The 22,827-nt window shown below is 43.2% G+C and overlaps 1 protein-coding gene across 2 annotated transcripts in view; it reads right to left on the reverse strand.

The window, feature by feature from the left end:
• The window catches only part of ITPR3 (inositol 1,4,5-trisphosphate receptor type 3), a 119,689-nt gene that overhangs the window by 35,788 nt on the left and 61,074 nt on the right, over positions 1–22,827 (reverse strand). For both annotated transcript variants that reach the window (XM_083360433.1, XM_083360434.1), the window contains 14 exons: positions 19,450–19,569; positions 18,602–18,784; positions 18,176–18,427; positions 17,743–17,887; positions 17,344–17,491; positions 16,769–16,965; positions 15,743–15,872; positions 15,157–15,214; positions 14,559–14,724; positions 13,083–13,247; positions 12,547–12,615; positions 3,056–3,181; positions 2,695–2,817; positions 674–874 (listed from right to left, as the gene is read on the reverse strand). In XM_083360433.1, the coding sequence (XP_083216559.1) occupies positions 674–874; positions 2,695–2,817; positions 3,056–3,181; positions 12,547–12,615; positions 13,083–13,247; positions 14,559–14,724; positions 15,157–15,214; positions 15,743–15,872; positions 16,769–16,965; positions 17,344–17,491; positions 17,743–17,887; positions 18,176–18,427; positions 18,602–18,784; positions 19,450–19,569 (2,083 nt within the window). The remainder of the gene's footprint in view (positions 1–673; positions 875–2,694; positions 2,818–3,055; positions 3,182–12,546; positions 12,616–13,082; positions 13,248–14,558; positions 14,725–15,156; positions 15,215–15,742; positions 15,873–16,768; positions 16,966–17,343; positions 17,492–17,742; positions 17,888–18,175; positions 18,428–18,601; positions 18,785–19,449; positions 19,570–22,827) is intronic.

The following is a 22,827-nucleotide window of genomic DNA, read 5'->3' on the forward strand; positions in this document are numbered from 1 at the left end:
CTAAGTAATAGCTATCCTTTGTTCCCCATACAGTCAGCATTAGAGCTGTTTGTGTTATGTAATTTGGCAACCATTTTATATACAGGAATAAATGTACATAGTAACTATAGGCATTACAAAATTGAGAGAAATGGTTGCGTTAAATAAATAGTACACTGTCAAGCTTGAACATTGCTTAATATGTCCCTATAGATTTTATATATTAATACCCATTTAATAAATCAACTCCCAGTTTGGAAGACCATAAGCTTAGGTTCACCAGGGTTCAATCCTTCATTATTAAAGCTTGACAGATATTTGGAGGAAGACTGCACACCTGATCATTTTGAAAAGATCAGACAGGCTGCCTTATATATGTTATTTTTCCAAGGCTCATTTTTGTACTATCTTAATACTTTATATTTCTTGTTTTGGGAACATTAAGCAAGAGGTTTGTGAGAAAAAAATATTTCCTGAAGTTCTTAATATAGGGATGGGAATAGTCCAAATCAGAGCCTCACCTCTGTAATTTCTCAGGGCCTGTTACCAGATTACATTTAACATTACTTGGTTTCCTCTGCTAATCTACAATGGCTCTACCCCTTATTTATGTATAAACACTTCCTAGTCTGTTTCCATGTATTTTATCCTGTTCCTCTTTTCTACCCTCTTTCCCAGAGACCTGGAATCTCACCTCAGTCATGATCATGTCCTGGCATTTCTTAATGTACTTGCCCTCAGCCTTGATGATAGTGTGAAGGAAGTCAAGATACTGAACATGGCGCCCGTGTGTAGCCAGACAATGGATGAAATGTTGTAGCACCCCTTCACTGATCTCAGAGCACAGCTGATAATTGTTCAGAAAGATGTGCTGCATTGTCTCTGCCTCCATAAGCTGTCGAGAAACAATTGTTATCATTCATATGTATCTAAACCCGATGTATAACCTGTAGATCACATACATTTTATAAAACATTTGGAAGAACTTCCACAGACCCTCCAGAATTTGCTAACAAACTGTAGTTTTTAACATGAGAGAAACTACAAATCATTAAATACATGGGTAGTAATAATATAATGAACATTAAATAAAGTTAATTTTTAATGACATTTAATCCGAATAATTCATATTTTTGTCTTAAATTCATCCATTTTTGACACTTGCCCTCTCGGTACATTGTTTAAAATTGATTGGAGCATTTGACTCAAAAGAGGTTATTCACTAACATTAATCCTAATCATCTTTTTATTATTTATCTGTCTAGTATCAACTCTCAGGAAAACCCCAATTTCCAAACCCCTTCTGGTTACCTTGGTCAGATGCAATCTCAAAATGTGGTGAGAATAAAACAGAAAGTGGAAAATAAAGCAGCCACTTTATCTTAGATCAGGAAGGGTCCATATCATTCCACTGAGTGGAATTTTCTTTGTTTGTGTGGGGGAATGACCCCGGAGACAGGGAAAATAGCCACAGCCAGAGGAACGGTCAGACAAGCAGCAGTTTAGCCACAAAAGGGGAAACATCTCAGAAGAGACCCTCCCTAATTTCTTGGGTTGTAAAAGTGAGGAGGGGGAAAAAGCACTTTCAGGCTTGCAAGATTCTCCCAATGTAAAAGGTAAAGGTTTCCCCTGTCCAGTCATTTCCAACTCTAGGGTGTGGTGCTCATCTCTCTTTCTTTGCAAGGAGAGCCAGCATTGTCCAAATGGCACTTCCACCGAGGCGCCAGGAATACTCTCTCCCAATGCAATCTTACATTAAATAGAGTAAGTGCATCTGGTCATGCTTCCTGTCTGGATTACCACCTTAGGCTGGCATCTTATTAAATGGATATGCCTATTTAAGGGGTTGTTTTGCATTTTTATATACTGTATTCCCCACCTCAAAATAGCAAGATATTATACTATCTGCTTTCAACAGTCATGGTCAAAGGGTTTCACCCTAGGAGGAATCCAAACACTTAGTCGGAAAAAAATGCAATTCATATTTCATAAACAACTGTATTCTTCACAATGGCTTGGTTGAAAAAAGTTCATATTAATTTGGCTTTAGGGTTAATATAAAATATTGTGCCACCTAAGCTGGACCTATCGGCCACCTCCATTATCTTCATTCACTACAACCCTTTCAAATGTTTTTGCTACCACTTGAGGTTGTAAAAGCAACCTCAGTATTTTTAGCGCATCTTAATGTCCTATTTGCCATTCTGTGAAAAGGAACTTTTCTCAGAAAAAGCTATTGTAATAGAGGTCCTCATGGGCAGCATCTGCAGAGAGCAACTAATTTAAATTTAAAACATTGTTTGCCACCAAGACAAATATTATTTGACAGAGTTTTATTCAGAAAGCCTTGCTGAGCAATGGAGAGCATCAGAGTTTGGAAAGCAAAGTGCTTTCCTATAAACTAGTGGGCCGTAGTGACAGCTGCAATAGCTAGAGCAACTCGGAAAAAGACATGGATGTAAGAATTATGATTGGGCCCCTAAGCAGCAGATGGGAAGCAAAATCTGTTGCCCTTCTCAACCGGTTATGTGAATCACATAACAGCCCTATTTGGCCTTATAAATCATTTGAAGCGATGAAGCTATTATATTTATTACAAATACTACACAAGTTAATTTGAGCAGAAATTGGAGAACTATCAGAATTCAACTTTTTCAACACATTGGGATTTTTTTAGACATTTCCACCTTCTTTTACTTGTCCCTTCTTTCTTACCCCAGTAGTAAGGAACAAGTTGAGATGCTTATGCAGAAGGGTCTGGTTTTCTTGGTTGCCCGCACAAAATTTCTGTAGGAACTGATGGGTTAATCTTAAAATCTCCAACATTTTGGCATCACCCTGCATATGTTCAGAACAAAAGAAAGTCAGTTGCCTAGAAAAACTGCACAAATTCCTTCTTTGGAAGCTTTCAAGAAAATGGAAATAAGGAAAGATTTAGCTTTATAATTACTGTTTTTAAGGAAGATTGGACTAGACAATTCCCTGATTAATGCCTTTAAAATAAATTTATTATCCAATAAGAACCTAAGAGCCATCACCTTCTGGTATTCCAATCAAGTGCTCGTCTTCTTCCTACCTTCTCATAAGGGATTTGCAACAGATCCAGCATCACTTTGTGGGCATCCATATTTTTCAGCAAACGCTGCTGTTTTTTTCGCATCTGCTCACCAACACCACACATTTTATTTAGTCGCTCCAGAATCTGGAGAAAGTAAAGAAAACACCTAATGAAAGAGGGAATAAGAGAAATATACTCCACACTTCTGGTGAGGAGGTAAAGTAGACATCCCTGAAGGAGCGAGGACAGTGTTATGGCAGAGACTGGCAGCCAGGCAGTGAGTCAAGGGATTTCAATCAAGCTCACCCCCATATAATGTGACACACACAAGTGTGTGTGTGTGTGTGTGTGTGTGTGTGTGTGTGTGTGTGTATCCATATATATGGATACAAAGACTTGTTTCTTAAACACTTTTGGAAACTGCTTCTTAATTGCCTTTCAATTGTTAAGAACTTTTGGAGAGATATGTTTTATAAGACCAGTCCCTTCAATCCTTAGAGAAAGAAGTTTTAAATACAAGTTTAAGGGTGTTCTGAACCAGCCAACTACCGGCCTTGTAATAAGGCAAACCCCTGTTCAAACAGTAGAGACTGGAGAGCGTCTGAGGCTGCAAAGCGTCTGCCAAGATTTATTACACGAACAACAGAACAAGAAACAAAACACTGGAACTTGAATCCTCAAACGGAAGGGTTGCTTTCAGCAACCAGCCCTTCCCCAAACACTCCTTTTATTTAGAGTTCAGGGCGTGGCCTCCCTCTGCCTCCTCCCGAGGAGACCCGCAGCCTTTCTCTGCTTGGTCCTGCTCGACTGCCTCCTGCGTCGGGCGTCCTTGAACAGGGCCAGCTGTGGGTCATCATCCTCCGCACTATCGGGCTCACGCAGCTGAGAAGAGGGCCCCGGCTGGGAGCTCTGCCAAGCCTCCAAGCCATCATCAGCCGGTTCGTCTCCCACACACTCCTCCTCCCCCTCATCTGAGTCATCCGATACATCTGAGCCGGCTGCCGAACCCACAGGCTGGCCCTGAGTCACAACACTATCCCGCACCGCAGGGCCCTTCCCCCGGGGCTGCCGATCCGGATGCGGTCGGGATGGGAACTGTTCGTGAAAAGCAGTCACCAACGCAGGGGCATGAACGGCGGTCGCGTCTTCCCATGTGAAGTCCTCCGGCCCGTACCCTTTCCACTCGATCAGGTACTGGAAGCGACCTTTCAGCCAGCGGGAATCCCTGATGCTGGCGACCTCGTACTCGGGGGTGCTGCCTCCATCACGAGGTCCTGATGGGGGAGGTTCCGCTTGGCGAAGTGGACAAGCCGGTTGTTCAGGGACCAACAAGGACCGATGGAAGACGGGGTGCACGCGCAGGGAACGTGGCAGAGTTAAACGATAGGCGACCGGGTTGATGACGGCCTCAACTGGGAACGGTCCAAGGTAACGGTGGTCCAGCTTCCTCGCCGGCCGAATGGATGGTAGGTCCCTGGTGGACAGCCAGACCCGATCCCCCACCGATAGTGGAGGCGTATCCCTTCTCGACCGATCGGCGAACCTCTTGTAGTCGGCCTTGGCCTTCTCCAGCTGCCGTCGCACCAACCGATGGATCGCCTGTAACTCCGCCATGAATTCGTTCGCTGCCGGCTCCGGTGAGTCCACGGGAGAAAGGGGGAAAAACCGGGGGTGATAACCCACGTTGGCCAAGAACGGTGTCATCTGCGTGGAGGTGTGCTGCGAGTTGTTAAAGGCAAACTCGGCTATGGCCAAATAGTCCACCCAATTGTCCTGCTGCAGGTTAACGTAGCAGCGCAGATACTGCTCTAAGATGCCGATGACCTTCTCGGTACCCCCGTCGGTCTGAGGATGATGCGCGGACGAGAGGCAAACCTTAATGTCCAACGCCCGCATCAACTCCTGCCAGAAGCGGGCTGTAAACTGGGCCCCCCTATCGGAGACGACTCTATCGGGAAGGCCGTGCAACCGGAACACCTGTTGGATGAACATGCGACTAGTGGCGCGAGCTGACGGTAAGCCGCGACAGGGGATGAAGTGCGCCATCTTGGTCAACATGTCCACCACCACAAACACTGTCGTGAAGCCGGAGGATGGGGGTAGATCCGTCAAAAAGTCCATGGACACAGCCCCCCAGGGTCTCTTGGGTGTTGGCAAAGGCTGCAGTAAACCAGGCGGGGCCCCTGTCACTGACTTGGCCTGCCTGCATGGGATGCAGGAGGTGACATAAGACTGGACGTCGTGTCGGACTCGGGGCCACCAGAAGGTATGGGAGACCAGGTTCAGAGTCTTGAACAGGCCAAAGTGCCCCGCAGCCGGGTTATCATGACACTGGCTGAGGACGAGTCCCCTGAGTGGCCCTCCCGGAACATAGAGCCGGTCACGATAATACAGGAGTCCATCCGTGACCGACCAAGGTGAATCTGGCCCCACCTCTTCCTTCCGCTGAGCCACCCACGCCTCCTGCTGCTGCGCCTCCCGGATCCGAGCCCGTATATCCACCGGCTCCCGTACCGCAGCAAAAGACTCGACGGGGATCACTGTCCTGGGCGGAAGCTTGTCTTCCACTCGGGTGTACTCGGGCTTCCTGGACAGAGCATCCGCTCTCTGGTTGTGCCCGCTTGGTATGTACCGCACCCGGAAGTCAAACCTCGCAAAGAAGAGGGACCACCGGATCTGGCGTTGGTTCAAATTCCGAGCGGTCTGCAGGCTTTCCAGATTCTTGTGGTCCGTCCGGACCTTGATTTGATGCCGCGCCCCCTCCAGATGATGCCTCCAAGCCTCGAATGCCGCCTTGATGGCCAGCAGCTCCTTCTCCCAGATGGTATAGTTGCGCTCCGAGGGGTTCAATTTCCGAGAGTGATACGCGCAGGGGAAAAGGGTACCATTGGGCGTCGCTGCCTGGAGTAACACGGCCCCAATGGCAATGTCGGAGGCGTCCGCCTCCACAACAAACGGCCGATGCGGGTCAGGATGCTTCAAGATGGGCTCCTTCATGAAGGCGTCCTTCAAAGCTTGGAACGCCTGTTGTTCGGGGGCGTTCCACTGGAACCAAGTCTTCTTCTGCAGGAGCCGGGTGAGGGGGGCTGTCAAGGCAGCAAAGCCAGGGATGAATGTTCGATAGTAGTTGGCAAATCCAAGAAGTCGCTGAACATCCTTCACGCGACGCGGGGGTTGCCAACTCTGCAACGACTCAACTTTACTCGGTTCCATGGCAATGCCCTCAGGAGAAATGCGGTGACCCAGGAAATCGATGGTCACCTGGTAGAACTGGCACTTCTCCAACTTGGCAAACAGCCGATGTTTCCGGAGGCGCTGCAGGACCTGACGGAGATGCTGATGATGCGCTTCATGCGACGGGGAGTAAATCAGGATGTCGTCCAGGTAAATCACGACAAACTGGTCCAACAGATCCCGAAAGATGTCGTTCATAAAATGCTGAAACACAGCGGGGGCGTTGGTCAGGCCAAACGGCATCACCGTGTACTCGAAATGTCCATAGCGAGTACCAAACGCCGTCTTCCACTCATCACCCGGCCGAACCCTGATGAGGTTGTAAGCTCCACGCAGGTCCAGTTTCGTGAAGATCTTAGCCTCCCGGAGTCGGTCCAAGAGCTCGGGGATGAGGGGCAGCGGGTAACGGTTACGCACCGTGATGGCGTTGAGTTTCCGGTAGTCGCAGCAAAGCCGTAACTCGCCCGACTTCTTTTTGACGAAGAGCACGGGCGCAGACACTGGCGAGGACGAGGGCCAGATGAAACCACGAGCCAAATTCTTTGTCAGGAAGTCCCGCAATGCAGCCAACTCGGGCTCCGACATGGAGTACAAACGCCCCACTGGGAGAGGCGCATCAGGGACTAGATCAATGGAGCAGTCATAGGGCCTGTGCAGGGGTAATTGGTCCGCCTCTGACTCGCTGAACACGTCAGCAAAGTCGGACAGTTCGGGAGGCAAGGAAACCCCTGAGGAACCCTCCACCTGGCCGGCACAGATATGGCGGGTGTGGTCCACGCACTGCAAACTTGGGAAGGTGACCAAGTTCTGAGACCAATAGATCTGTGGATCATGCGCCCGGAGCCACGCCAGTCCCAAGACCACGGGGAAGTGCAGATCCGAAGTGATGTAGAACTGGATGGCCTCCACATGGGAACTGATGGCCATACACACTGGTTGCGTGGCGGCCGTAATAGGCCCGGACAGGAGCACTCGACCATCAATAGTCTCCACTAGCATGGGCGGATCCACCGGACACTGGGGAACAGCCCATTTGGCCACGAAGGCCGAGTCCATAAAGTTAGTGGTAGCCCCAGAGTCAATTAAGGCATGGACCGGAATCCCCTCTGGCTTGCCAGGAAGGATCAGACGTGCCTCCAGAATCAAATGCCGTGGAGGTTCACAGGCACCGTCGGAATGGCGTCGCTCGGCGTGGTCGTTGTGGGTCGCCCGATCTATCACACCGTCTAGATCGGGCTCGGGCCGTTTCCCGACAGCAAAGCAGGGGACTTTCTCGGGGCAGGCTTGGTCACTGATGCCCGCTGACGCTTCTTTGGACAAGAAGCAGCCAAATGTCCAGGGTCCCCACAGTAAAAACACAACCCCCCCGATCGTCGTCTGTCCATTTCCGTCACCGATAGACGGGACCTGGCGGCACCCAGCTCCATTGGCTCCTCCCTCTGGACTGGGGGCTCACGCTCAACAGAAGCGGCAGGGGTCTGTGGGGTGGCACGGCGACTCTTTCGCTGCTGCAGCCGGGCATCGATCCGCAGACAAAGATGGATCAGCCCATTCAGGTCTGAGGGAATGTCCACGCGGGCCAGCTCATCCAACATCTCCTCCGACAAGCCATCCTGGAAGGCATCCACGAGCGCAGCCTCATTCCAGGCGGAATCCTGGCTAAGCAGCCGGAAATCGCTGATATAGGCCTGTAGGGGGCGCTGACCCTGCCTCAAAGCTTTCAGGCGTCGGGTGGCAGTCTGCGCCTTAATCGGGTCCTCGTACATGAGGCGCATATGGTCACAAAACCCCCCAAAGTTATCCAACAAAGGGCTAGGCTGTGCCAGCAGAGGCGTGCCCCAACGAGCTGCATCCCCCGACAGAAGGCTTAACACGAATCCCACCTTATCTCGGTCAGTGGGGAAATCAGCTGCTCTCACGCTGATAAAAAGCTGGCATTGTCCCAGGAAGGCAGGAAACAATTCTGGATTGCCAGCAAATTTATCCGGCATAGCTATCTGACATTTCCTCCTGGGTGGGGGTGCAGCATGTACCTGAGCTTGCAGTTGAGCCACCTGAGCTGCCAGCAAAGTGAGTTGCTGGGTGAGCTGAGCATTCTCGGCACGAAGCTGCTCCATCGTAGTAGTAAGGGGTGGGAGGCTGAAAGCAAACTGTTCTGAACCAGCCAACTACCGGCCTTGTAATAAGGCAAACCCCTGTTCAAACAGTAGAGACTGGAGAGCGTCTGAGGCTGCAAAGCGTCTGCCAAGATTTATTACACGAACAACAGAACAAGAAACAAAACACTGGAACTTGAATCCTCAAACGGAAGGGTTGCTTTCAGCAACCAGCCCTTCCCCAAACACTCCTTTTATTTAGAGTTCAGGGCGTGGCCTCCCTCTGCCTCCTCCCGAGGAGACCCGCAGCCTTTCTCTGCTTGGTCCTGCTCGACTGCCTCCTGCGTCGGGCGTCCTTGAACAGGGCCAGCTGTGGGTCATCATCCTCCGCACTATCGGGCTCACGCAGCTGAGAAGAGGGCCCCGGCTGGGAGCTCTGCCAAGCCTCCAAGCCATCATCAGCCGGTTCGTCTCCCACACACTCCTCCTCCCCCTCATCTGAGTCATCCGATACATCTGAGCCGGCTGCCGAACCCACAGGCTGGCCCTGAGTCACAACACAGGGTGTTATGTATAGGTATAGGTATAGGGGTGTGTGTGTATGTACACATATGCACGCACACGCACACGCGCACGCACACACACATAGGTAAAGGTAAAGGTTCCCCCGCACATGCGTGCTAGTCATTTCTGACTCTAGGGGCCGTTGCTCATCTCCGTTTCAAAGCTGAAGAGCCAGCGCTTGTCCGAGGACGTCTCCATGGTCATGTGGCCGGCATGACTAGACGCCAAAGGTGCACGGAATGCTGTTACCTTCCCACCGTAGTGGTCCCTATTTTTCTACTTGCATTTTTACGTGCTTTTGAACTGCTAGGTGGGCAGAAGCTGGGACGAGTAACAGGCGCTCACTCTGTTACGCGGCACTCGGGATTCGACCCGCCAAACTGCCGACCTTCTGATCGACAAGCTCAGCGTCCTAACCCACTGAGCCACCGCATCACACATACCTATACCTATATACCTATATGTATAAAACAGCCTTATATTTAAGTTTATATAGACAGAATAAGGGTCAAGATGGATTTGAAATAAGATTGTGAAATTAATTATAAGAACCCTTCCTGTGGGACACTTTGTTTTGTATTCTTAAAAAAAACAATGATAGGATGTAACTTTGAAGATTGAACACTAGAGGGAACCAGAAGGAAAAACATTATAATTAAAGGAAACTGAAATTTCACTTATTAATACAGAATGAAGAAAAATAGCTCAATATTAAATGTTTTGAAGTATATTTATGAACAGTCGACCCAGAAGATAATCTTAGCAGTATCTGTCATTATTGATAGATTGTTTAAGAGATGTTATAGAAGAGGAATAAGGATAAGACTGGGACTGATTTGAAAGTGTATTTCAAAATGACAAGATACAGGAAAGGTATGAAAGAAGATGCAACACTGGTTATACAAATAATAAACCAAAAGAGTGATTTGGATAATTTTTCTACCAAAAAAATGGATTTACAAAAGTGACCTGTTAAACTTTTGAAAGATTTTATGAGAAGAGACAAAGAAATCAAACTTTACAGAAGGAATATAAGGTTAGTTTATTAGATCAAGTTTAAAATAGATCGGTTTTATCTCTGGTAGCCCTTAGTGAACTTTTGCTGACCAAGACTGACAGATGAGGCTTTAAGGATTTGTTTATAGATGAGATATGGGAAGAAGAGATCATTTGTGGCATATTTTAAGATATCATGATTGGTTACAAAAATAGTTTATCCTTGTTATAATGAAGGGGAAAGTCATTTCTTTATATATTTCTTTACTTTTTCTTTACACACCTCAACCTTTAGAGAAGCAGTATAAGATATCCTCAAGTAATAGCCAAAGTAAAACTGGGGGATTCTGGTTTCTTCACAGTGGCTACAATACCACAGGAAACTGATGCGGACAGCTCCTTATTTATATGTATTTACCCCAAAGTTTCAGGACAGAAAGTCATTTTACCACTATTTTATTCCTACAGCAATCCTGTCTGGTTGGTTGCTGACTCATAAATACCATCTATCGTGTTGCAGTGTCTATCGTTGCAGTATCTATCGTGTTGCAGTGGAATGGCACTTTTATTCTTCCATCTAATCCTTTTTTTAATTGTTCTGCTTGTGCTTATGCAGCCAAAAGAATACTATTAAATATCAGCAGATGTGAAACAATGCACAAATATTCATAACCAAAACAAACCAACTGGAAGAAAAATAAGTGGAATGGAGGCCTAAAATAACTATATATAATATCTCTGCAACATGAAATGCTGTGGACAAAAGTAGAATAGAAGGGACTGGGGGGAAAAACAGGGAGAAACAAGTAGGATGAGATAGAGTTTTTTAAAGATTCCAAAAGAACCATCTGATTTCTTTTCTTTCTTTCTTTCTTTTCTTCCTTTCTTTCTTTCTTTCTTTCTTTCTTTCTTTCTTTCTTTTTTTGTGGTTAATAATGAAATGCATTGATAGATGTCTTCTGAGATGGAAGAGAGAAATGTTAAGAATCATCAATGGCCAGATCCATCAGGCACAACAGGTATCCCCAAGGAGAACAGCAGAGGATTTATGTTCCTTCAAACATGATTCTTATTTGGGGTAAAACATTAAAATAATCCTTAAAATGTCCCCTACTGAAGCAAAAGCAGATTTTCCATATTGTATATTGGAGAGTCAGTTGCTTGGAGAGGAGTAGCTTATGGTCCACTGGTACCATGTAGTCCCAGTTTGGCAAGTCAAGTTCTGGACAATGTATAGCAATCCTTTAAGTGCTGGTCAGCATATTAGACACCATTCGCAACATAGTCTGGAGCTGAGAACAACCCACCATATTATTTACTCCCATCTTGCAAATTGGTGATGGAACAGTACGTGACAATCGTGTTGGGTAATTTATTTTTGTCTTCAACTGCATGTAGGAGGGCTAAGGTGAGAAAGTAGCTTCAGCAGCTTTGCAATATAAAATGCTTCAAAATGAGATTTTTATCATGCAATGGTGCTGCTTCAGTTCTCTGAATTTTACAGCACTCCAAATGATGTTGTTTTTCACTTGTAAGTCATCTGTGTTTTCTCACCACTTCTTCCATCTTCTTTCTTTCACCCAATCCAAAAATCAATTAAGGAAGGTGTTGTGTATTAAGGTTTAAAGAAACACCTAAGCACTTGTATAACAGTCACTACCAGTATGCATTTGAACTGTAACCATTTTGGCGGGAGTCAATTATGGCGAGAGATTTAGGTTCAATCTGATTGGTTGGCTGGTTACTCCGAAAGGTATATAAAGAGTGCAAGTACCCCCTAACCCCTCAGTACAGTTATGGTCACCTAATAAAGAGCTGTTTGATTGTACTCATCTGCCTGGCATCATTCATACTCTTCAGAACCCACTACACAAAAGAAGGATTGGTGGAATAGATAATATAGCTGCATAATGTCTTTTGACTGGGAGTGCTTTGAGCTGTCTGTTTGGAAATGGCTACTTCCATCAAGTTCTGAGTTGCACTGAATACCTCACATTCTGTTAATTTACATTCAGACTAATTGTGCTTCTCAATGGTCAAACTCCAACAACTGTAAATGAAAGAAGTCAGAGCAGGAATTCCTTTCAAGGACCCTGCAATTCTTCTCCAAGGATTAAGAAAAGGAGAAGCCCTGAGAATTTATAAAGGAGAATCTTCTCTCACAGATAGCCCTCGGCTCTGGTATCACAGCTTCATCACACTTGCACTAGATTAATCCTGATTTTATTTCATTTTCAGTATAAATTCAAAGTGTTCATACTCCTGCAAAGAGAACTCTGAGTTTCTTTATGTACTTCACTGGCTGAACAGTAATAGTGTTTTGTTATTATTTTGTCTCTTTGAGTTATGTACAATGCTCCGGGATCTCTTGTGAATAACAAGTGGCTTATACATCTTATAACTACATTCAAAAATAAAGATTTTAGTCTTCCTATATTTCTCAGCCAAAGGCACAGGCAACACACATGTATCCTGGGACTACGTAGCATTGCAAAGCTCTCCTGTTCTGTAGTGTGTCACATTTTCTTTTGTTAACAAATCTTCTTCATTCCCCATGTGCTTGAGTCAGCAATATTTCCCACATTTTGTCTAGTGAGAGTATCAGATATAACTGCTTACCCCTTTTATGAGCTGATAGTTCTCACTGCTTTTTTCTCCAGGGGTCCCAGGTTCCTCATCTGAAGTACGCTGGGAGGATGAAAGGAAGATAAAGAGTATTTAGGTGGCTACATATCAGTTGAAAGAGGAGAAATCCACCTTGGTTCATTTTCATGAGCTGTCCTGTTACTATTCAATTACCCCAAACTAGGCCAACTTTAAAAACAAACCTGCTATGCTACAAGATAATAAACTGGGTTTAAGTTGACGGAATTGAGTGTCTTCTACTTACCTCACTCTGCATAGTTTATCAAAGCTGTGTTATTATTTAATAATAATGATGATTTTCCCACTGGGTTTCTTCCCACTATCCTTGATAAGTTTAGAATATTATTCTATGATCTGTTTAGATAGTCATCAGAGATTCATAACGAGCCAAATATCTATTCACTAGTAAATTCACCTTTGCTGCTATGTAAACTAAAGATTAAAATCTCACCTATTATCAATCTAGATGTACTTTTGTGTTCCCTGCCTTGTAACTGGTGTGAATTTACCTCTTTTTTCTCTTTCTTCTCCCCTTCTTGTCCATTTTCTCCCTTGGAGTTACCCTTCTTTTCCACCCAGAGTTCCGACTTTTCCACCATCATACGAAGTTTGTCCAACTCTGACTTGATCACTTTGTAGTTCTCAACATCTTGAGCAGAGATAAGTAGCTGGACCTGATTGAAGTTACCATAAAGAACATCAGCTCGTTCTGCATATGCTTCTGGCCAACACAAAGGGATACAAGGTGAAAGTCTATGGCTTATGATTTATTTTTTTATTTATTTTTATTTTAATTCCATTTATATCCCGCCCTTCTCCGAAGGCTCAGGGCGGCTTACAAGCTTAGCAGTAGCCTTCATTCTATGTATATGCCTGCTTATTAGGGCTTTCGGGGGGCCCCAAGCGGCATTATTACAAAGTCAGCTTATTGCCCCCAACAATCTGGGTCCTCATTTTACCTACCTCGGAAGGATGGAAGGCTGAGTCAACCTTGAGCCTGGTGGGATGCGAACCTGCACTAATTGCAGGCAGCTGGTGTTACTTAAGGAGGCATTAGCCCACTGCTCCACCAAGGCTCTTTGTCTTTCTCATAAGGTCTGATGGAACTTACTGTAAGACTGGGGATACATTTCTTTTTCTGAAGATAACCTAGAAATGTTTCTGATCCACAAAGAAATTACTTCAGAAATAAAGAAAGAAGCCACATTGCTTCCTGACATGCAGTAGCTCCAGTCACAGTCTCAACAATGTCATCCTAACTTTTGCAGATTTGGCAAAAGGTGAAAAAATATAGCATCCATCTGAAGAAGCATACAGCTTCTTTTTACGTCTAACCATGAATAGGGTTGAAACAAGTAGAGAGTTGAAACCAATGGAGTAGTGATGGTATTAGAGATAAGACCAGCTCATAGAACCTTGTTCCTCACATGACAGTGAGATGGGTGGCGTACAAATTTTTTAAAAATAAATAAAAATAAAATAAAATCATCATCATAATTTCTCTGCCGTGTGGTGTCCATGGTGCTCTTTGAGCTTGATGGTTTTCTTACAGATGTTTCATTCCCAACCTAGGTAAATCATCAGTGCAATGACACAATACCTCTAGAAAAATAACCACTGGTTTTATATAGTTAGTGCCAACACATCAAAAGTGTGATAAATATAGATAATCCCTTCATTTACCATTTTAAATAGGCTGGGTCCAACAGTTTTGATATTTTTAACATACATAGTGGAAGACTATTGGCACCCCCTTGGCATACTGATAGCTTCTAGCATACCAAACATCTCAAAATAAGATTTAAAAAATAGCATTTTCTAAGTTCCATAAATCATAAGAAGGCCCAAAGAGAGGCAGCATGTTCAACAGTGAAGCAAAAATAAACACATTATGTAAATTTGTTCCACTGAGAAGGAACTCTAAGGGGAAAAGATTTACAGAACTGCAAAATATACCACCACTGAGAGCTACATTGAGCATTTACCTGCTTAAAGGTGTGCATGACCTCCTGACGCTGGCTGAAATGTTTAAAGAGAAGCTGAAGAGAGCCTGACACAAGAGGTGGATAATCATGCATTGTCAGATGGATTAGTACCCGAAGAAACATACGCCCTCCTTCATCATCCACTTCTAACATACTGCTTGTTTTCCTGTAGCCCAAAGAGAAAAAGAAAGAAAGAAAGAAATCATAACCATGGCTTTGAACTGACAGCAATAATTTTTTTAAATTTTTTTTAAATCCCATTTATATCCCACCCTTCTCCGAAGACTCAGGGCGGCTTACAATCTAAAGCACAATGTGCTTAGCAATAGCCTTCATTCTATGTACATACCTGCTTATTAGGGCTTTTGCCCCCCCCAAGTGGCATTTTTACAAAGTCAGCTTATTGCCCCCAACAATCTGGGTCCTCATTTTACCTACCTCGGAAGGATGGAAGGCTGAGTCAACCTTGAGCCTGGTGGGATGCGAACCTGCACTAATTGCAGGCAGCTGGTGTTACTTAAGGAGGCATTAGCCCACTGCTCCACCAAGGCTCTTTTTGGTGAAATAATGGAAAACTGACCAGTACACTAAAACTCACCCAACCCCAAACATGGCTTCAGCCTGTTCCCCAATCCGGTCCAGGTTCATTGTTGCAGCTGGAAGGGAAAAAAGTGCATAAGAAACAAGAAATATAACAGTTGGAAGGTGATGGAGAACAAAAAAGAAAAGACAATGAAATATCTGAACTAGCTCATCAGCTGTTTCTCAATCACCACTATATGTAAGTGAAGAGAAAAGCAGATTTTCCCCCAGATGATTTAGCTTTAAAAGTTTCTTTTATATGTGGATGCTATACAAAATAAAGCCGATGAATTTTCTCTATATGTGTAGTCCTTAACTGGGAGCAGCAGGAAGGAGAAGAGTATCTTACACTCAAAGTCATCTTCTGTTGAAGTGAACATGGCCATTTCTCATTCTTTGTAATAAATCACTATGATCCTAAACATTCCCATTTCCTACAGATATTCTATCATCACACAATATATTCAGCTGTTCATTCAGAGATCATACATCCATCTACCTTTAGACCATTATTGAACACTATGGCAAAATGAAGTAAAAAAAAAAAGATTTCTGACATCAAATTAAACAGGGGAAAAGTACCAGGAGAAGCTGGGGCTTACTTGTAGAGTCAAAGGCTGGTGCTGTTCCATCTGCTGCACTGTCCTGCATGGGGAAAACCTCCACAAACTCCTTCTTGAACACTGAGAGCAAATAGGAGATCCTGTAATCCAGTCGCACATTTAGAATGAACTAGGTATAAGAGAATATGAAAAGAGGATCAGTCTAGCCCAAGATTGTCCAATCTTTTTTGGCTTACGTGGGACACATTAAGTGAAGAGGAATTGTCTCAGGCTGCATATGCAATACACCCTCCTCAGGGTGCCACCGATCAGAGAATGTCGGTTGGTGGCCCCCAGGGGGAGGTCCTTCTCTCTGGGCGCCCCGGAACTATGGAATCGGCTGCCGGTTGAGCTCTGGGTGGCGCCCGACCTTCGCTCCTTCCGTCGTGATCTGAAGACATTCTTATTTGAACAAGCCAGCCTGGCCTGATGGGGGATGGGTTGGGTTTTATGGTCACTTTAATATTTGTATTTACTGTTTTTAGTCGGGCATATGTTTAATTTTCTTTTAACTTTTGTATTTTTGTATTTTTTTATATATTTGCCCTGTTCACCGCCCTGAGTCCTTCGGGAGAAGAGCGGTATATAAATAAAATTATTATTATTATTATTATTATTATTATTATTATTATTATTATTATTGTTGTTGTTGTTGTTGTTGTTGTTGTTATTGTTGTTGTTGTTGTTATTATTATTATTATTATTATTATTATTATTATATAATATAATTAAAGGTAAAAAGGTTCCCCCGCACATGCGTGTATATAAATGACATAATTCCTTTTATTATATTTTTATTATCTTGTGGGGTTGCATTGGTAGCTGTCCAGGGCCACATGCAACCTGTGTGCCACAGGTTGGACATGCCCGGTCTAGCCCATTTACAGACTTTTCTAGCCATTTATGATTCCTTTCCCTTCTTTTCTCTAAAGTCATTATCATAAATGGTCCCAGCAGAAGCAGCTATTGTGTCATACAGTCATGGCTCATAGTATGTGATTACCAGAAGTACTGACTTGTTCTAACCTGCAATATCTCTAGAATTTTCAGCTTTGTTTCCATCACGACTATGTTTTCATTTTCTATGCTTCTTCCCCTATCTGCTGGCTCAGGAACAACCACAGCATTCATGTTTGATGAACCAAAGATGGACTGCTTCCTGCTCAGCATCATAGTAGACATCATCTGGCCAACACCATGGATAGATCTTCGGACATTTTTCCCTAGGAAAGAAATCACATTCCACAAAACTTAATACTTGGTCCTACTTTCAGTCAGAACATTGAGGGGTTTCTACAGCCAAATTAGGGATACGGTTAGAAGCAATTCCCACTGTAATCGCACATCTGTGGTGAATTTTTTGAAGTACACCTTCTCAATCAATATTCCTTTCATCATCTTCCTTCATAATTTAAGTGATTTTTAAACTTAAAAGGTATACAGTACCTAAAGCCACTCAGTGTGATCTGACCATATGTACAAAAAAAAAATATCTATCCACTTTTTTTTAAAAAAGTGCCCACTTTTTCCTCCACACATTGTTAATATAAATAAGTGCATTACACTTTATCTCAGCATCTGTTAGGGCTTGGAGGACCTACCAGCCACATCATCATTATACATGGCCTGCATCATCAACTGAGGGTTCTGGACACAATCTATGATGCCAAGAAGAGTCCGTGTCAAACGCAGCAGTTCACTGAAGCTGTAGAAGCCAAAGTAGATGAGGTTGTGGGCAAGACTGACAACCTGGAAAGATACCAGTTCAATATAGAAGAAGAAACTGAATTAGTTGACTGAGCACTAGCTCTGGAACAACAGAAAGCAGTCACAGTGAAAAGTCATTTAAAACAAAATCCTGGATTCTTCTGAGTACATAGAAAGCCAATTTTCAAAGCAACAAATGGGATCTTTGTTCTTGCCAGAAGCTGAAATTGTGCAATTAGCCTGTCTCACATGGGAGGAAAACTCCCACAATATATCAAAGGCAAGTTTCTCACCTCAAAAGTCAGTTTATTTTTCTCCTCATTAGCAAAGGGAACCGCTTCACTGACTACATTGTTGAGATAATCTTCCACAAACTCCATTGTGCTGGCAAACTTATTCTTCTTGTCGTCTCTTGAACTATTCACATTAGAATCATAGCTACAGAAGAAAAGGAACTTAATGAATCAAAGGGATGTGGCTTCTAGTACAAACTACCTCCTGCCTTTCATAATAACATAACTCTACACATGTTTATTTAGAACTCCTACTGCCTACAAATAGATTTCAAATTGGAACCAAAATTACATACGTGAGTGGCTACATTTATATTCCTATTCTCAATAAGCACAAGGGGGTGAATATGAATTAGCAAGACTTTCTAAATGCTATGGCATCTCTTCATATATCTCATTCCCTTTTCCCACATAGAGATTTCTAATGGCTTACTCTTTAATAGTGATAGCTGTAGGAATCTCGGTCCACAGGCGTGCAAATTTCACAGGCATTACTTTCTCCTGTGGATCCCTGTCCACATGTACGTGCAGCATGAGATGACAGAAAGAGGCTCGGAGGTCAAAGGGCAACATTTCATCTGCCATGCAGAGAAATATTAGCTCCACACCCAATTGCTTGGAGATTTCTTTAATGGCCAAATATTGCCGATCCATGCACATGCGGGCAAACAGCTTCAGTTGGTATCTGTGAAGACAAAAGTAAGAAGAAAGAAAGTGTAATAAAGATGATAAACCTTAATAAAGATTTGTCCAGCTTACAAAGACTATTCAATAAAAGCCAAAAGCTGCTAAACTGGAAGAAACAAGTCAACGATCAGACACAAGGAACATAACTAGGCCACAGGAACCAAAATATTACCTGTAGTAACTCAAAACATTCTCATCATGGGCATTTCCTGCTCGTGCTTCCTGGGCCAACTGTCGGATGCTTTTCTCATGATGATCATTGTTTCTATCAGTCCAGGTCAACCAGACTTCCTCTTCAGAAAATTCAATACTCAGGTACTCATGAGTCTGAGACATCTCCTTCACAGGCCTCAATCTGAAAAAACAAAAATGCTTCCACTCACCTTCTAGGAAACAAATTATCTAAGGCCATTTAATTCTGAGCTGAGTCATATGTGGTGAATTAGTCTCTTGCTATCTGCCGAACTATCTTTCGTTTAATTATTTTTTCCTGCCAATTTTTACTGCAATATAATGGCTACAAAATCACCCAACAGTTTAAGTTTTGGAATATATTGATTTCTTCCAAGAGAGTATAATAAAAAGTACCATATGTAATCAGCATCCAATATCTACATTTGAAGGAAAGTGATCTTTGTGAAGTTTCCCTCTAACACAGGGGTCTTCAGCCTTGGCAACATCACGACTTGTGGACTTCAACTCCCAGAATTCCTCAATTACTGCTCTAACAGTAAAAAAGTTTTTAAAGGTAGCCATCTCAGACGTCAACTCAGTTTCTAACAATCCACTGCCATAATCTGACCATAGGAGGGCAAGCTTACATTACTGCATCTCCTCTCAAGAGCATTTTAATAAATATATTTTAATATAAAACTACTGGCCCAACACATCTATTTTTAAACACTCTGATATAGGCTCAAAATGACATAGTACTCTGATATCAGGATAGCAAAAAGAGTAGTAGTGGAAGAGGACAATAGTACTATTGTTCAAAGAGAAAAGGGCACACTGGATACTCACTCAGTTTGGATCAAGATATCAATGTTCTTGTGGTCCAAGACACACTTGCAGATCAGCTCCTGAGTTACAGGAATGGCTACATGGTTTGACACACACAAGTCTGATAGATAGTCCAAAAACCTGGAACAGAAGTGAATGGTTCAAATCATCCTTCAAGCAATTCTTTTTTCACCGTTGAAAAATTCACAGTCTTTATTGAATTGTGGCAGACAGGATCTCTCTACGTCTATAGAGTTCTTTTTATATATATATTTTATTAGTTTTCTAATTTTACAATTAAACATTTAAAAAGCAACGTGGTGGCTGGGTAGTCAATAATTCAATAACATACATAAATCTTTAGCACAAATCTCAAGTTACAACATCAAATAATTCCTCTCTTTTTCCCTTAATATGTACTATCTCACATTGAGCTAATATAGTTCTTATCGTTAGCAACTAAGTAAAACCATTTTTGTTACATTTATCAATAGTTTTTAGCTTATACATATCTTAATTGTGTTTGCATTCAATCCTTATATACAATCAATGTCCTGTTATTACTTTTTTCCCAGGCTTTAATTTCCCCTCAATAGACAAGTTAACATTTGGTATATTGTAATTTCCAAGCTTTAGGCAACCAGACTTTCCCTTATCTCAACTGCTACATTTTTTCTTTTTTATAACAAAATCTAAAATTCTAAATACACATCTTGTCTATTTGCATATAATCTTATTCTATTTTCTAAAAATTATCTATTTTTCACAATATTAAACCAAAAGTCTATTAATTTTATTACACCTCTTACCTATTCAATTATGTTACTTTATTTTCTAAAAATTATCTATTTTCCACCATATTCAACCCACTAATGAATAGTATAGAATCCCCTCTACTAGATCAAAACCCTAGTTTTGTTCAGCCTTACTCTGGCTTTTTTCCTTTGCCAACTAACCTTCCATGTCAATGTTTTTGAATTCTCAAACAGTTCTCCCTCTATTATTATACGTATTATTTGAAATAAGAAAGACCATTTAATTACAGGGGTTTTTTTTGAAGGACTAGCCCAATTGTATTCATTTAATCTCCTCCCTATTACTCCAATTTCCTACAATTATCCTAATAAATTTATCTTCCATTCAATCTGTTGTTCCTTTTCCTCAAATTTCTTCTGATTTATGATGTTTTCAATGTTGTCACTCTCTTTTCTAATTTTCCCGTTGGCTGGATCTGTTGGTCAGTTGGATCTTCTGTCTTAATATTTAGTTGTTCCACTTCTCCTATTACTTGCTGCATTGTTAGTTCTTTGGTTGTTGTCAAGACCTGGGTTTGTATATCTAAGCTGGGGTCTTGTTCCTTTATGTTGCCTCTTATTTTGTTACACACTGAAAGAATGTTTTGTGTATTGATTTCAACATAAAAAGCAAATTGATGGGCCTTTTAAAAATCCCACATTACACAAAAGATGTAAAATTAAAAGAAGCAGCTGACAGGATCTCTGTCACGTCCTCATCATATGATGGAAATATGAAGAGTATCAGATCACCTGGGTATGAGCACCAAAGCAAGGCTCCTGACTCTGGCCTATTTCCAATCCTGATCGGGAATGTCAACTGCCCAGTCTAAAAAAAACACTACTACTGTACTTTTGCACCAGAAGACAGAAAGATAGTAAAAAACCAGGTTGCATAAAGAAGCATCTTGGAAAGAACAACCCACCCAAGTAGACTTTTATTCCTGAGTACTCCAATTTCAATAATCAGAGATGATCAATGCCAACTTGTTCTGTACCAGCCTGCTACCGGCCTTGCAGAAAAGGCAACCCCTTTATAAACGGCAAGAGGCTGGAATACGTCTGCCAAATTTATTACAAAAACAAACAAAACACATACCAAGATACAGGAGCTTTGAAACACTATCGGAGCGGTTGCTTTCAGCAAACCAGCCCTCCCCAAACATTCCCTTTATAAAGAGTTCAGGGCGTGGCCTCTCTTTGCCTCCTTCCGAGAAGCCACACAGCCTTCCTCTGCTTGCTCCTACTTGACTGCCTCCTGCGTCGGGCGTCCTTGAACAGGGCCAGCTGTGGGTCATCTTCATCCACACTGTCAGGCTCACACAACTGGGTCTCCACCAGGTAGGAGGGGCCTGGCTGGGGGCTCTGCGGAGCCTCAAAGCCATCATCAGCAAGTTCTTCAACACCCCCCCTCCTCCCCCTCATCTGAGTCATCCGACCCAACTGCCGAACCCACAGGCTGACCCTGAATCACAACACAACTATACTTAGGTGAAAATTGGAGTTTCCAGCACTAGAACGAAAGCAATTAGAACCTGGAACAATTTCCATCCAATGCTGTAATGCACTAATGTATGGCAATTGGGACTGGCAACTCTGTTCTTAAGTAATACGATATAACGCACATCATGTGACTGCACCAACTTACAATGGTAGTTGTGGAAGTCCTGGTTTCCATTAGATGAAATTCATGTAGTCGCAGCATCCCACAGACATGTGATTGCCATTTGTGACATTCTGCCAGCTTCACTATTGACTCTGCTTGTTGGAAGCCCACAGTGAAGGTTGTAAATGGCAACCATGGGACCATGGAATGCTGCAACATCACAAATGCCACATCAAAAACACATGACCATTCGGATGCTGCAACAGCCACATCAACAAGGAAGACTTGTAAATGGAATGGAACGTATGAATGACCTTGGGGAAAGAGGGGAAGAGATACTGCCTAGGTAATCAGGCAAGAGAGACAGGAGCCCACAGTCACTTAAAGGTCAGAGAAAGAAACTTAGAAAGGACCTGCTGTCATGGATCTAACAGTTACAAGTGGAGGTGGGAAATTTATGTTTTTAGACTTGCAGGATTCTGTGAATGTAGTCTTAAAATAAAGTAGAATTAGCTCATTTTATCATGTTTCCTGTCTGGTTACCTGGGCGGGCTGACTTAAGTATCCCTTGTTCAGCATCATCGTAACTTTGAACAGCTGCTGAACAAGTGGATGTTCAACAAGGACTACTTGTATTTACTTTCTTGGAAACTGATCCTTTACTTAGACCTGACCATTATTTCTGTTCTGGCCATTGAACCTCAGCTACCATTAAGGAACCTTACTCATCTCAGACTTTGGATTGGATTGGGACTAAGATTTTATCTATCAAATCCTCTGTAAATGCCACTACTGATGTTGACCCAGGGATGTTAATAACTTTATTAAAGCCTTTATGCCAGTTCACTTTCCTTACAACAGACATGTCAAACACAAGGCCCGGGGGCCAGATCCGGCCTGCGAAGTGGTTTCATGCGGCCCGCGAAGCCATCCTGGAAACAGTGAGGGAACGGCCCCCACTGCCTTGGCCCTGGCCCAGAGACCCTCCTCCTGCCAGAG

The sequence above is a fragment of the Vipera ursinii genome (assembly GCF_947247035.1).
Source record: "Vipera ursinii genome assembly, chromosome: 3".
Taxonomy (NCBI): Eukaryota; Metazoa; Chordata; class Lepidosauria; order Squamata; family Viperidae; genus Vipera; species Vipera ursinii.